The sequence below is a fragment of the Pithys albifrons genome, chromosome 15, assembly GCF_047495875.1.
Source record: "Pithys albifrons albifrons isolate INPA30051 chromosome 15, PitAlb_v1, whole genome shotgun sequence".
NCBI classification, from domain to species: Eukaryota; Metazoa; Chordata; class Aves; order Passeriformes; family Thamnophilidae; genus Pithys; species Pithys albifrons.
In genome coordinates, this window is record NC_092472.1 from 19,736,473 (window position 1) to 19,751,118 (window position 14,646).

The 14,646-nt window shown below is 43.0% G+C and overlaps 1 protein-coding gene across 2 annotated transcripts in view; it reads left to right on the forward strand.

Moving 5' to 3' along the window:
• Positions 1-3,472, forward strand: part of GABRG2 (gamma-aminobutyric acid type A receptor subunit gamma2) — a 47,577-nt gene extending 44,105 nt beyond the window's left edge. For both annotated transcript variants that reach the window (XM_071570648.1, XM_071570649.1), the window contains one exon: positions 978-3,472. In XM_071570648.1, coding sequence (XP_071426749.1) covers positions 978-1,253 — 276 coding nt within the window. In that variant the 3' untranslated portion in view covers positions 1,254-3,472. The remainder of the gene's footprint in view (positions 1-977) is intronic.
• Positions 3,473-14,646: the final 11,174 nt, after the last annotated feature.

Genomic DNA, 14,646 nt, shown 5'->3' on the forward strand with positions numbered 1-14,646 from the left:
GGTTTAAGATGCATATAGATTTTTAATGTTGTCACTGGATCAACGCACTCTTAGCAAATAAGCAAAACTATTTCAACATGTTCCACAGCTAAAACCTATCTCCATTCAGAAATGCAGAGATTTTTATTAAAAACACACACACACAAAAAAAAAAAAAAAAAAAGACCAAAAAACCCACAAAGGAAGAAAAAGAAATCACATAAAATAAACCAAAGAATTTATATAATTTTTGTTTTCCCCTAACAACCATGGGCAGAACATTTCAATGCCCATCATCCTTGTGTTTGCCTAGTGCTCAACTGTGCTTTAAATGCTTAACTTGCTCAACTCATTCTAAATATATGTGTGTGTGTGTATAAATACATATATATATATATATATGTACAGCTACTATATAAAATTTGGAACATGCCGAACCTTCTAGCTGGTGAACATTAGCAGGTGGTGAACTGCATATATTCAAATAATTGGCGAGTTTTATACTCTCTTAACCCCAGCCAAAAGACCCAGGTTTTGTCTTTTTTTCCTTGTATATGTGTATTTGCTCCTGTCTCAATATAAAGGAGCCCTGTTAAAATCCTGCATTTCCAGCTGATTCAACTCCTTCCATGTACAATACACAAATTGTCCTCAGGTACCAATCAGCTATGTAAAATATGAACCAAAAAGAAATTCAAAATACCATCAAATTACATTCCTGGATGTTTCATTTAGCCTCTAATGTTTACTTAGTCTGACTTTGAAGCCAATTGCCCACATTTGTTACCTTCATATTGATTTGTGCTGCTTCTCTGTAAAGTGTGTGAGGCAGCTGATTTTAGTAAGTTGAGGGTGCCCTTACCATTAGAACCTCCGAGTAGCGTTCCCACAGACCATGGTGCCCATGCTGCCCCTTAGTGTCCTTCTCCAGCTGCTCTGGGCACAGGGACAGTCTCTCCCTCCTGCCATGTCTCTCTTTTCTTGCTGCTCCCCCTCAGGCGCCCACCATTGACATCCGGCCGCGCTCCGCCACCATCCAGATGAACAATGCCACCCACCTGCAGGAGCGGGACGAGGAGTACGGGTACGAGTGCCTGGATGGCAAGGACTGTGCCAGCTTCTTCTGCTGCTTCGAGGACTGTCGCACAGGCGCGTGGCGCCACGGCCGCATCCATATCCGCATCGCCAAGATGGACTCCTACGCGCGCATCTTCTTCCCCACGGCCTTCTGCCTCTTCAACCTCGTCTACTGGGTGTCCTACCTGTACCTGTAGGGTGTCCTACCTGTACCTGTGGGGTGTCCTACCTGTACCTGTGGGGTGTCCTGCCTGTACCTGTAGGGTGTCCTGCCTGGACCTGTGGGGTGTCCTGCCTGGACCTGTGGGGTGTCCTACCTGTACCTGTAGGGTGTCCTACCTGTACCTGTAGGGTGTCCTGCCTGGACCTGTAGGGTGTCCTACCTGTACCTGTAGGGTGTCCTGCCTGGACCTGTAGGGTGTCCTGCCTGGACCTGTAGGGTGTCCTGCCTGGACCTGTGGGGTGTCCTACCTGTACCTGTAGGGTGTCCTACCTGTACCTGTAGGGTGTCCTGCCTGGACCTGTAGGGTGTCCTGCCTGGACCTGTGGGGTGTCCTACCTGTACCTGTAGGGTGTCCTACCTGTACCTGTGGGGTGTCCTGCCTGGACCTGTGGGGTGTCCTACCTGTACCTGTAGGGTGTCCTACCTGTACCTGTGGGGTGTCCTGCCTGGACCTGTAGGGTGTCCTGCCTGTACCTGTGGGGTGTCCTACCTGTACCTGTGGGGTGTCCTGCCTGGACCTGTAGGGCACAGGGAGCTCTGGGCCTTACTCACCATGTTCTTAGAGAGATGTTTCCCAAACCCACTGAAGTATTTATGATGCGCTTTATAGTGGTCTCAATTCTTTAGTGCCATAGCCCCGTAAGTATCATCACATCATTTGTCCAAGAACTGACACCCACTTACTGTGAGTTACATGGCCATTTCAGATGACAGAAACAATTTGAAAATGAAATCATATAAACAGTAATATACAGCTACACCTGCTGGGATAGAGAGGAACAGGGCAGACAGAGCAGGGAGCACAGCAGCGTCACTGCACAGCTGGTACTGCAACTGCAAACAGGACAGAAAGAGAGCAGAATTCCCAGGTAAAGTGCTGTACAGTTTGTTCACATTGGCTATAATTATGCTATAGCTTTATTTTCTGTGGGCTTTTCTTTTTGGAAGAGTCATCTCTCACTTTGAATAGGTATTATTGAGCTAGGAAAGTCAACTTCTACTCCCAGCAGGATGAAAATTGACCTTTGCCATCCCTTTAAGAGCACATGTACAATGCTGTAAATATTTCAATACCTTGTAGTACATAAAGTCTAGTGCATGCATCTTTGGGGGCCAAAATAAAGGAAAAAAGGTACCATAAAGTTTTGTCTTTTATTTTATGTGTCTGGATGTGCTATTGTAATTGAAATGTGGAAAAAACCTTTTTTTTCCCCTGGGAAATCGTCCCTTTCCCTCATGCATGGAAGATCCAAGCAAACAGCACTTTCATGTAAGACATTAGAGAAGCCTTAAGGATTCAAATAAATAACATGTAGACAAACCAGTATGGCCAATATAATAGCTCATAAAGTGTAATGGATATGTCCACTGCAGTTGGAGCCTTCACTTGCCATTGATAGTTCAACTGAATCTCCAGTAATTATACATTGCAAGATCAGATTCCAACTTTAATCCATGTGCTTCTGTTGTTCTTTCCCACGTTGAGCTCTACTTTTTCCCTTACGCAAGTGTCTTTTATTCTTTAATCCAGTCCAGGAAACAGCTTTTCCTCTTGACACTATTTTTACATAAGAGCTTCAAGTTAATTTTGAAACATTAGACTTTGTATTATATGCACACAGTTCTCTGCCCATTCATGTCCCTGACCAGCAACAGTTACTGTCAGAACTGCTTTCACTCAGTGAGTACCTTTACTAAACAAACCTGTCCCATGGCTAACACAGTTTAGAGACAGCCTTGGAAAAAAAAAAGGAAACAAAAGGGTGTCTTGGCTACTAAATCAGATATATGCAGTTATGTGCATTTAAAACTTTCAACCCACCTGGGTGAATCTTGAAAACCATTTATCCACTGGTTTTCAGAACCTGTACGATGCTCAATTATGCAACCTTAAGCACATGTAAATATGACTGACCTTTTTTTTTTAATTGTCAAAGATGCAAAACATCATCTCCAGGAAAGTGGGCTTGCAGCTTCAAAAGGGAGATCTATAACCTATCAGTACAGAATTGCTACTAGTTAAAATGGAGCTAAAGAAAAGTTTTGCAACATTTGTATAGTTTTGGAAATAAAAATGTATAAAAAAGGAATATCTCTTGATCATCAATTGCTCCTTATCCAATGCTTTTGAAAACATTTTAATAAAGGAATTGCACACACCTGTGGACTTTTTCAATAAAACTGCTGCACTCAATTCCAGTTTTCCTGTGATTAGTTTGTTAAAAGCAGGTTTTGAGAACTAAACTCCTGGACTAGTTTGATTCATCAGCTGCCTTTCTGTGAGTTCTCTGCAATTAGTAAGAGTGACTGATACACATTTAATGTTTTAATTTTCCCCTTGATTTTTTTCCTACAACCAAACAGGTTTTATACGGACTCCTATGAAACTCAGCCCAACCCAGTCCTTAAACTCCCTCAGCCTGGTGCATTTTGGTTAAGATATTTGTTCTGTTGTAGTCTGTGAAATGAGGGATTCAGAGACACTGTCCATTTTACCCCAGTCCAGCCACGAGGTTAACCTGTGCCCAAGCAAAGGCTGTGGCACTGCTGGCACAGGTGCAGTCAGAATGGATGTTCAGACCCCTCATCTGTGCCAGGTGTGCTCTCCTTCCAGCAGGGGAGGGCTTTATTAAGGGCTGATACACCCTCAGCTCAATAATGCAAACCACAGAAGGGGAATGGTGTGCCACATCTGCCTAAGGTAGTGTGTGAATTTTTGTTACCAGCAATGCACAAACTGAAGGCAAGAAGCCCTTAATCAGCCATTCCCCACACCTTAGCTCCTGCCTGATCTGTCATTGCCTCCTGGGGAAAAGGGCTGAGCTTCCCAAGGACAGTTCATGGAGAAACACCGAATTCCAGGTAAGAAAATGACAGCAGAGCACAATCTGGTGCTAACCAGGCAGGAAGCACAATGTTCCTCTGAACAGAGACTGTTATCAGTCATTCAGCACAGAATCAAAGGCTGACCTTTGTACCGTAAAGCCAGACTGCCACCACAGCCAACAAAACAGCATTTGGTGGTGGTGATAAGGGTTATTATCATGAAAAAACCTGCCCAGAAACCCATCTTTTATAGACATATCCACACACACATGTTATATAAAACATTACACTAATGTACACATTACACACATCAACTCTGCCAGTGACATTCCAGGGAGGAAAGTCCCTCCAGATTCCCCACATTGCTGAACTGTTTCCACGCTCAGCACCCTGCAGAGATCTGTTCCTGCTCTGGATGTGCCTGAGATGTTCAGAGGGTCATTAAAGGCTCCGAACTGCACTCCACGGGTGCAATCATTTTCTTGCTACTTAACTTCCAGGAGCATGTTCTGTCCTGACCAAGGCACAAGGCTGTTTGCCCAGGGATTAACCAAAACAGAACACCCACAAAGCATTTATAAATCTTAATAGATTTGTAACATCTACAAACCCTGGATTGTACATAAAGAGCTGGTGTGTGGGGAGATCCCGTGACTCAACAGTAGTTCTATTTTCTGTATCAGACAAACTTAAAAGACTATATTTTAACTAGGCAGTATGGACTAATTTTAGCCTCTGTGCAACACAAAATGCTAAAGCTACACACACACAAAATGGGGGTATATGCTGAACCAAAACCAGTGGGGGAAATACAGCGTTAGATTATCTGCCCTATTTACCAAATGTGGGCTTTGTAGGGCCGTGGTGGAGCAGAGCTGCAAACTGAAAGAGGTAAGGAAGGATTGTTTTAGGTTTGCTGGTGCTTCTCATGCTGCAGAGGAAAGGCAGGACTAAGTAAAACAGTCTCTGTGGGAGAATCTGATAGTTGAGGAATGAAAGTGAGGCCTGAGTCTGACCCAGAGGCTGCAGAGGAGGGAGAGGATGTGCTGCTCCAGCTGAGAACTGAGGCACAGACACAGCCCACGGGTTTGGAACTAACGCACTGAAGAGGCAGCCCAGAACAGCAAGGTGGGGAGGGCAATTCAGAGGTTAGAGGAGTCACAGAAAATCATTTTCAAGGCCAAAATAATGAAGATTGCAGGTCTCTGAAATTAACAGAACATATTTAGACTTCAGGCTTTTAGTGATGCCACGGCAGAAAGTTGGTGTTCTCTGGAAATTAATAGCTCCATCCACGATAAGGTCCTCATTAAAAATGAAGCCTGTTCATGGGCTTCTTGAGATGGAAGACTAAAACCTGGTACTTTAAGCTAAGGAATCATCCAAGGCAGAATCCAGTAGTAAGCAGGAACCTAAGAAGGAAAGTGAAAATATAAGGAATCCATCTAAATGAAACATAATTACAGCTCAGGGGAAAAGTAACACTAAAATGCAAGTGTTGTCTCTCAAACAAAATTTCAGTCACATTCCTGAGAATTTAATTAATTAGGAAAAGCTTCAGAGATAAATCAGTTTATTATACCCATGAGAGATCTATTGTTCCTTTTATAAAAATTAAAACCCAATGCACTTTCCCTCCTTATTTAGAAGGATTCTCTAGATGAAAACATTTAGACTTACAATTTATATATTACTGTGTTTTTCTTTTTAAAGTCAAGATTTACAATGAAAAACACACCTGTTGAATATGTAAAAGAAAGCTCATGACCTTTAATGATCTTGAATAACAGACAAGAACCAAAAGCTTTGCTTGCAAGTCAGCAACCAAATTTGAATAATTCATTCCAGAATGTCAAATTAGCTCACAAAAACATATTAAAAATCCTTGGCTTTCTTGAGGGGAAAAAACCCAACAACACAGTATGTTAGACTAGAAAAGATATTCTTATTTGTACTCACATAGAACTCCTATTGATTATCAAAATGAGAAAAGGGAAAACAAGAAAATATTAATACAGCTGTAATTCAATCAGTATGAAAAATAATAGAAATACTGATCTTTCCATCAGATACATGCTTTTAATACTGCCATATTGAAGTCTGTATCTGATAAGATTCAATCAGCCATCCCTGTCTTTAGAATGTTCAGGTATATGCTACAGGCCTAATCTTAATTTACTCAGAAAAAACCCAACCCAACCAATAAAAAACCAAAACAAACCCCCTTCTCTTTCCCCCAAAAAACTTCCAAATCAAGACTTCTCATTCTTTCCTAAAATGAGATAAAAGCACAAGAGACATCTATCTAGGTAATATATTGAGACGATGTCTAAAAAAATAACAAATGAGGCTATAAACTGCTTGAAAGTCAGAGAGATCTGCTAGAGAAAATTTAGCACAGTTGGATACTTTGATGTATTAAAGAACCAAAACACCCCATGTAATAAATATAAATAGTCTCTATGTTTGTATTCACATAAGAATACATCAGAATTAATTTCAGTGTTTCCCTTAAGACTAGAAGGGAAAGACTAGTCTGGTATTTTTAGTAATTTTACAATCTTACAAATCTATTCAGATTTCAGAAGTTCTTCTGCTTGTCATTCTTGTTCTACTTATGCCAGTGCTCTTTAATCTGCTGCCACGGTGAGATTTCTTATAGAAAAGCGCACTTTACTTTTGCTCTTTGCAGTTCCCTTGCCCTCTCATTCACCTGAATTCAAGTTTTTCTGCTGATGTAGCAGCTCTGGATCTTTCCTGCCCATCTGTCCCACAGATCACCATCCTCAAGGACTGAACAAAGTGAGGGATCCCATTTCAACTCTGCGAAATTACTGTATTTTGAAAACTATCACTTTGAAAGAAACTGTAAGTGATGTCACAAAGTTAGTGGACTCAATGCTAGGAAGCTAAAAAGATAAACCAGCCCATTGCCAACTTCAGGCTTGCCTGATCTCCCCTGCTCTCAGGAGAGCCGAGAGCAGCCCTTGCTGAGGCCACTTCTCTGCAGTGACTTGGAAGTGCTCAGAGAACTCCCAGCTGTGCCATCTGCAGCCCCTGACACTCCCCAGGTGTGGCAAAACCTCCCCCATAACCCACACAGCAGCATTCCTGCTGGCCTGGAGCTCCTGAAATACTGTCCACAGCTGCTGCAGGTCCTCGAGCACCTCTGGACAGTGAAGGTGACGGTCACATGGCAACAGATGCCCCTCATTCCTTCCAACACCCCAGGACAGCTCCTGAGCAGCTCTGCTGCCCTCCCTGGCTCCAGCAGCTTTGCCAGGTCCTTTGGAGCCTTCAGCAGCTCTTCTGGAACGCTGCACACTGGCTGGGGTGTCCTGGATTCCCTGGGAGACCCTCAGTGCAGAGAAGCACAAGTACACACTGGACAGGGAGGAGAGCAGGCAGGTCACTACTTATTTTGTTGGAATCGAAACATTTTTTCTTCAGCTCAAACATCTGGGACAGAAGAAAAGCAAGTCTAAAAAATGAAAACACAAACTGAAACTGCAAAAGCAGCTAAAGAAATGGTGATTTGGTTATAAAAGGGGTTTTCTCCCTTTGTTTCTACAGATTACTTTGTAAATATACCACATCAAAAAGAAAAAAACCAAGTGGGATGAAAACAGACTACAAATAATATTAAGTACACCCATAACTGTGATATCTTGGAATAATTTGTTTACTTTTAAATTTCCTGTAGAAGCCTCCCAAATCAGACTTCGTTACAAAGGGCAGTGAGCAGCACAAGTGTGGCCGTTTGTTCTGCTCCCCTCCAGGCCCTACAGAGGATTGGCACACGTAGGTCCCAGCCACCAAAAGGGATGGTTTCCTTAGGGACTGTTACAGGGGAAAACACATTACCACAAACCACAAATGAATGCAAAATCTGTAGAACAGAAAGCAAAACTATGCCAAACAAACCACCTTGCAAACTCTCAGTACACATGAAGGGATTTGTTTCAAAGTACTCTGTAGGATCTGCCAGAACTGATCAGAACTTTCTATATTTGAAGAGTCATCTTGTTCCAGTACATTAGTCTGTGTGTTAATAAAATAACATTTTTAGGCATTGGAAACCTGTTCTGTCCTTTGGAGCTCTCACTTTCCAGAAAAGGTAGGGCAGTTCCTCCTTCCAGCTGTTGCTGACCTCATGTCATTGACTTCATGCAAAGACACATCTGAGTCCCAAATATATCTCAAAGTAGGACTGAACAGAACTCTAAGAAATGGTGAGATTCTTTCAATCAAAATCGCAGCTTCCTTCCAAAACCTTCTAAAGAGCATTCCCAACTGTCCATGAAGGAATTCAGATCACAGGGAAAGGACTGTCTCTAACTGTGCTTTGGGCTGTGCCAGCAGCTGAGTGTTCCCCTGGCATGTCCTCTGCTCTGCCCTGAGGGACTGACTGCCCAGTGCTGCTGCTGCTACTCCTGTTCTGCCCCAGCCTCAAACCTCTGCACAGGCTCTGGGCAGCAAAAGTGAAACACGGTAATGATTAGAATGGGCCAGCAGCAACAATAAACAGAATATTTATTAATGACTCAGTGTTAGTTACTCATAAAGTGGTACCTGTCAATCTCTGCATACAATTTTAAGAATAATAAGGGTTTGGTAGTTTCTCACAATGCCTCTGGCTGCTTCTTTTATCAGTTGCAGTCAAAAGTTGCCCTTGTATAAATGGCAGCATACATATTTTCTGTAATTGCAGAATTTAGAGCTAGTGTGAAGTGAACAAAGCTGCAAGATGTCTGCCCAGTGAAGGGGTGCAGTGGTTAGTTCTGCTCAAGATTTCTGACATGGGAAAATCATCTGAGCCCCTTTTTTTTTTTTTGTGTGTGATTTTATCCTTTGCAGGGAATTCTTTGCCACATTTTCTTATGTAAAGTTAAATATTAAGGTGCTTAAGAAGTCAACAATATCCATAACTGTGTGGCTCACTTATACCAAAGTGTTTGCTCTACCATTTAGTATTTAAAATAGCATTTGGTGTACCATCTTCTTAAGTAATCTTGGGTTTAATCACACTATATATTTTGCAGTAAATAGTGAAAACAAGCAAATGGTCCATTGTATGAGATTGCTACACACTACCCAAATGCTCCCTGTGCAGTACCATGCACCTGGGAGAGCAGGTGAAGCACTACCTGCATTTTCAGACTGTCCAGCAAAGACCTAACCTCGTAACAGAGGGAAGGCCTGGGAATGGCACCTCTGGACAGCAGCAGCCCTACCTGTCTCAAGTGATGTGTGGTTTGGCTTTTTTTCTTGCAGGTTAGGGGATGCCAAAGATACACTGCATTATTCCTTCTCTTTTGAATCTAAAATGTCCCTTTACCTGACAAGGAAAACCTATAGCCTACATACAGGCTCTTTCAAGCTTCTTTATTATCATTGTAACATTAATGATCTTAGTTTCTGGCTGCTGGTAGGCAAGTACACCACCACCCATGGGCAGTGAAAACCCCAGGATTTAGTCTCTTTGACCCCATAATGACTCCCTAATCACAGATTAATAATATTACATATAATTAAGATTTTCCTGTTCTGTGAAACCAGAATCCTCCTCTAATCAATCATCCTCAGCTAGTAACACAAACTGTACTTTGTATTTACTCATGCAGGCGATCCTGGAAGAAATTCCCTTTGCTACCATAGAAACAAAAAATGACTACTCTGCACCATCCCTTGAGCTTAATGATTTTAAGACTGAAATGAGTATTTGGAGGCAATGATGAACAGGAAATGTATCTCTGAAGGCTTTTTCTGAAGGAGAATAAACCAGGAAATGAATGTGAGTCCACTGGACAGCGGGAGGATGACTCAGTTCCTCCTGTATCTGCTCAGTCAGAAGTCTCGGGGAGACAGAGCCATCGCAGCACTTCTGGACACCTGCACAGAACCCTCTGTCTGTGCTCCCCTATAGACTCCATGATCTGCACAAAACCCAAGGAGAAATTATCTCATACTGCCAAGCAATTATTGCTCCCAAGAACTGTTCTGATGGTGTTGCTCTTGGGGAAGTGGCAAATGAAATGGCCATTTATTCAGGCCTTTCCTCACTTCCCTTTTTCTATTCTTTTAATTGATTCCTTTCCTCCTTGACCTATTTTACAGATGAAGTGAGAAGTCAGTTGAGACACAGTTCTCCTTTCTTACAGATATTCAAGTTGTAAGCAAATGACATCAGGTGGCTTTCAAGGAGCCAATTAAAGTTGCTTCATGTGCAATTAAAAACCAACTTGTTAGTTTTATGAGCTGGGAAAAAATATTTTGCTTGCCAAACCATCACAAACTCATTTCTTTTACTGGTGCAGAAATCACCACTTGGCTGATGGTGTAGGTCTGAAAGACTGACTGTCACATGAGGGGTTACACAGCCCAATGGACAAACCAGGTTCAAACAGAAAGCAGGTTACTCTCACCTGAAAAGGAACCTGGTTTCAGGATGAGCTAAACAGAATGAAAGTCAGATGAGACATGAAGCCACAATAACTAAATATGAACATCAAAATAAATTGCCTTTATGTCAGATAACATAAGCAAAAAGTAACAGCTTCCAATATGAGTGTTTTAAAATGTTGATATACATTTCAGACTGTGCTGGAGTTACCCTTGAAATATCCATCTCTGTGTGGCATCAAAAAGAGGAATAGTCATTTGTGCTTATAGTGCAGAGTTAGCAACAAACTGATACACCCCAATCCTGAAATTTGCTGGACATTGTTCATACTCTGCAGATTTCCCATTGCTAAGAGATGCACTGTTTGGAACATTGAACTTCCCTGATTTGTGTTCCTTCTTCAGCTTTGGTTCAGGGGATAGGACAGAGACAACCACTGAGCACACTGCAGAACTGGATGCCTAAAGTTCAGGTTGTAGCAGAGTTGCTGTACATTAATGGCTCCAGAGCAGAGGACAACATTTTTCAGACTATGACACCTGAACAGACAGAGGAATGTTCCCCTCACAGAGAGCATGGGGAAAAACCAAAGATACAGGCAGTGGGAATCTAAACCCACACCTGCACAAAGTTTACATCAAAAGATGTAAACTGAACCTTTTGAGGCCAAATCTGCACGTTAATAACAGATCTTCCTCCTATGCCAGAAAATGGAAAATCTCACCACCTGCTTGTCAGCCACTGACAGCACTGTAAGAGGATTAAAGATGAAAGGCTTTACAGAAGTTTTCTAAACTGCAGATCTTACAGATTCTTTGCTTTCTCTCTCATGAAGATTTTATATTTGTTCTCACTTTGTATTTCAGTTTTCCTAATCTAAAATGAAAGTCCTTGAAACTGAAATGTATATTTTGCTCTTTATACACTGAAAACACAGAAAGGCAAGCTGTTAGTGAAGATCCAACTGTGAAAAACAAGCTGCTTAGAGCAAAGAGAAGGTGAGAAGGATTCTTGCATAAGAAATAGAAATAATTAAAAAGAGTAAAAAGGAGTATGCAACCAATGATGTAGACAGAAATTTTCAGTTTAATTAAAAATATGTGAAAAATATCACTATCCCTCAGAGAGGATCAGTTAATATTTTCTGCAAATGCTCCTGAATAAATGAATAAATTCGGCAGTCCTTGTAATTTTCCCTGGGACTACTCATGGAATAAAGAAGTAAACAGTGAAGCCTTAAAATTATTCACAACTACATCAATTAAGCAGTTCAAGTTCATTTCCCTTTTCTCGGTACCTTAAAGTCACACAAAATCCTAATACATTTTGTAGGAGGGGAGAAAAGGCGTTTTCCTGTGGATAGAAGTGCATTAGGAGTTCCCACGTCTGAATGTGCAGTACCCCAGTGGCAAAGTGAGACAGAGCCTGTACCCCTCCAGGTAATGCCCTCGGGAGCTCTGAGAGCCCCCACGTATCTCAGAGCCTTGGTTACCTTTTTGTCTACACCATTAATAGTTATTTTTTGCAGAGTTCAGATAAGTAATTGCGTCACTTAAAGGTAATGGTAAATCCTTGAATTTGACAAATTCTTGTCAAACCAAATCATATATTGAAATTTCACACACTGAATTATTAAAGATTTCCTGCATTATTCTCTCCTATCTTGCCTTCTGCAAGCCTGAAATTATCTTTCAAGTACACTTATGTTCCAAGACATCTACTTGCAGTTCTTCCCAGGGCTCCACACAGCTGGAAGGTTTTTCATCACGGCCTGCTCAGAGGCAGCTGCAGAAACAGGACCTGGATTCAGAATAGTTACAAACAGACAGCATAAATACTCAGTGATTCTGAGGGCCTTACAGACCCTGCTGGCAGAACCAGCTCAGGAGTTTCAGTAGAGTGCTGCTCCTTGTTGCTCCTGCTGCTGGTGGGAGGGAGAATCCCACTGCTGCCGATGCCACACGGGCAGCTGGTGATGCCACACGGGAAGCTGGTGATGCCACACGGGCACTGTTGGTGCCACATGGGCAGCTGGTGATGCCACACGGGCAGCTGCAGGCAGAAGTCAAACCTGCGGCTCCAGGGGCAGCAGCTCCAGGCTGTGTCCAGCTCCAGGCCTGGCTCTGTCCGCCTCCACGGGCAGCAGCTCCAGGCCTGGCTCTGTCCGGCTCCACAGGCAGCAGCTCCAGGCCTGGCTCTGTCCGGCTCCATGGGCAGCAGCTCCAGGCTTATCTCTGTCCGGCTCCACAGGCAGCAGCTCCAGGCCTGGCTCTGTCCGGCTCCAGGCTCTGTCCGGCTCCACGGGCAGCAGCTCCAGGCCTGGCTCTGTCCAGCTCCACAGGCAGCAGCTCCAGGCTTATCTCTGTCCGGCTCCAGGCTCTGTCCGGCTCCACAGGCAGTATCAGGACAGGGACAGAAGCAGGACACTGGTTACACTGCCAGAAAAGGCAGCTTTGCTCTCCAGGGAACACCATCCCCTGCTTGGGCACAGACTGCCACTCTCACAGCCACTGCCTTTGGCAAACCTGTTCTTGCATTAAACCCTACCCTGGGAGCTGAGCTAAAGGAGAACATTCTGAGAGGTCAGAGAACTCAGGTTGCAAAGCACTGTGCATTCCACCTGTGTGGTTAAATCTGAAAGGGCCATGGGATTACATTCTGTGTTCACCGGAATCTTTAAACCTCATCATTGCCAATAAATAAGACAACATAAAGTGACTCTCTAGCTTCATAATAGTATGATCTAACATTGTATTGCTTTGTATTTTTTCTTGGAAACAGGCCACCATTCTATGAGACCTATATTTTTCCTAAATTCATAGCAGCTTTTGAAAGAAAGACTTTATGTGAAAGGAGTTAAATGGATCATTTCCCCCCCTCCAATTATTTTCAGTAAATTCCTGCTGTTCCAACATTAAATAAAATTAGGTATTAATGAATTTGTCTGTAGGTGGCCAATTGCATTTGGTATCACATTTAAAAATTTACAGGGAAAAATGTCTCTCCTTTAACCTTGCGCCACCTTTTTCTCCTCTAATCAACCTGTAAGGGATTGTTTCATTATAAAGCAACAGTCTGCAGCATGAAAAGCCTCTCAGTATGCTGAAGTTACTACAGCTTTCTCCTTATGCCAAATACTAAACAAAGGGGTTTTTTTTTGCTTTCACTCTCCAAGAAGAGTAGAAATCTCATATTCTGATACCTCTTCTGGAAGCCTGAATGCAGAATTTTGAAGGGCTCTACAAGCAGTAGCACTGGAGCAGAAGAGCTCACAGCACAGCTGTTTCTGGCAGCATCATTCAGTCCAGCTCAACACCAACAGCAACCAGTTACTCCAACTGGACACCAACAATGCCTTCTTAGCCATGGGGCTGTTCTCCTTCCACCTACTGCCTGCAGCAAAGTCAAGATAGTGCTTCTAAAAATAACAGCAATAAACCTGCCTTCTAAAAAACCTGACTTGCTGCAAAAGAGTTTAAAGCTGTACATGTGGAGAGGTCAGGGGGTTTCGGATGTGAAGGGCTGTGACTCCCACACATGTTCTGAGCTGATAACCCTGACTGCAGCTAAGTGGCTGAGGCTGTGACAAAGCAGAGCTTCACTGCATCCCCACTTGGTGGGAAGGTGGCCTCTGACCTGACCATGCCACTGCCTTTTGCTCCATGCTCTGCCCTTTGTAGGAAGCTCTACGCTCAAGGCCAAGACTGCTGTGAGCTGCATCCATCTCTACCATCTGTTGGTTGAAACCAGGATCCCTGGGAGTGTCCCAGGCCAGGCTGGACAGGGCTTGGAGCACCCTGGGCTGGTGGGACATGTCCCTGCCCAGGGCAGGGGGTTGATCTCTAAGGTCCCTTCCAACCTAGGCCATTCAGTTTTCAACACCTCAATATATGACAACTACACGAACACATCAGAGTTTGGTTATGTTTCTTCATGTCTTTTCTCTTTTCCTTTTTTTCTTTTTTATTTTAAGGCACCTCTGGATAGAAATTTTTGAGGTGAATTTCCAGCTTTGAAGCAGTAAGTTCACCAGAATAAACAGAGGAACTTCCTGTGACTGTAACCACCTCAGAGAATACTCTAAGTGATGTACTTCATTACTCATTTTTATCCCAGGTAGTTCTGAGAATTCATGAAA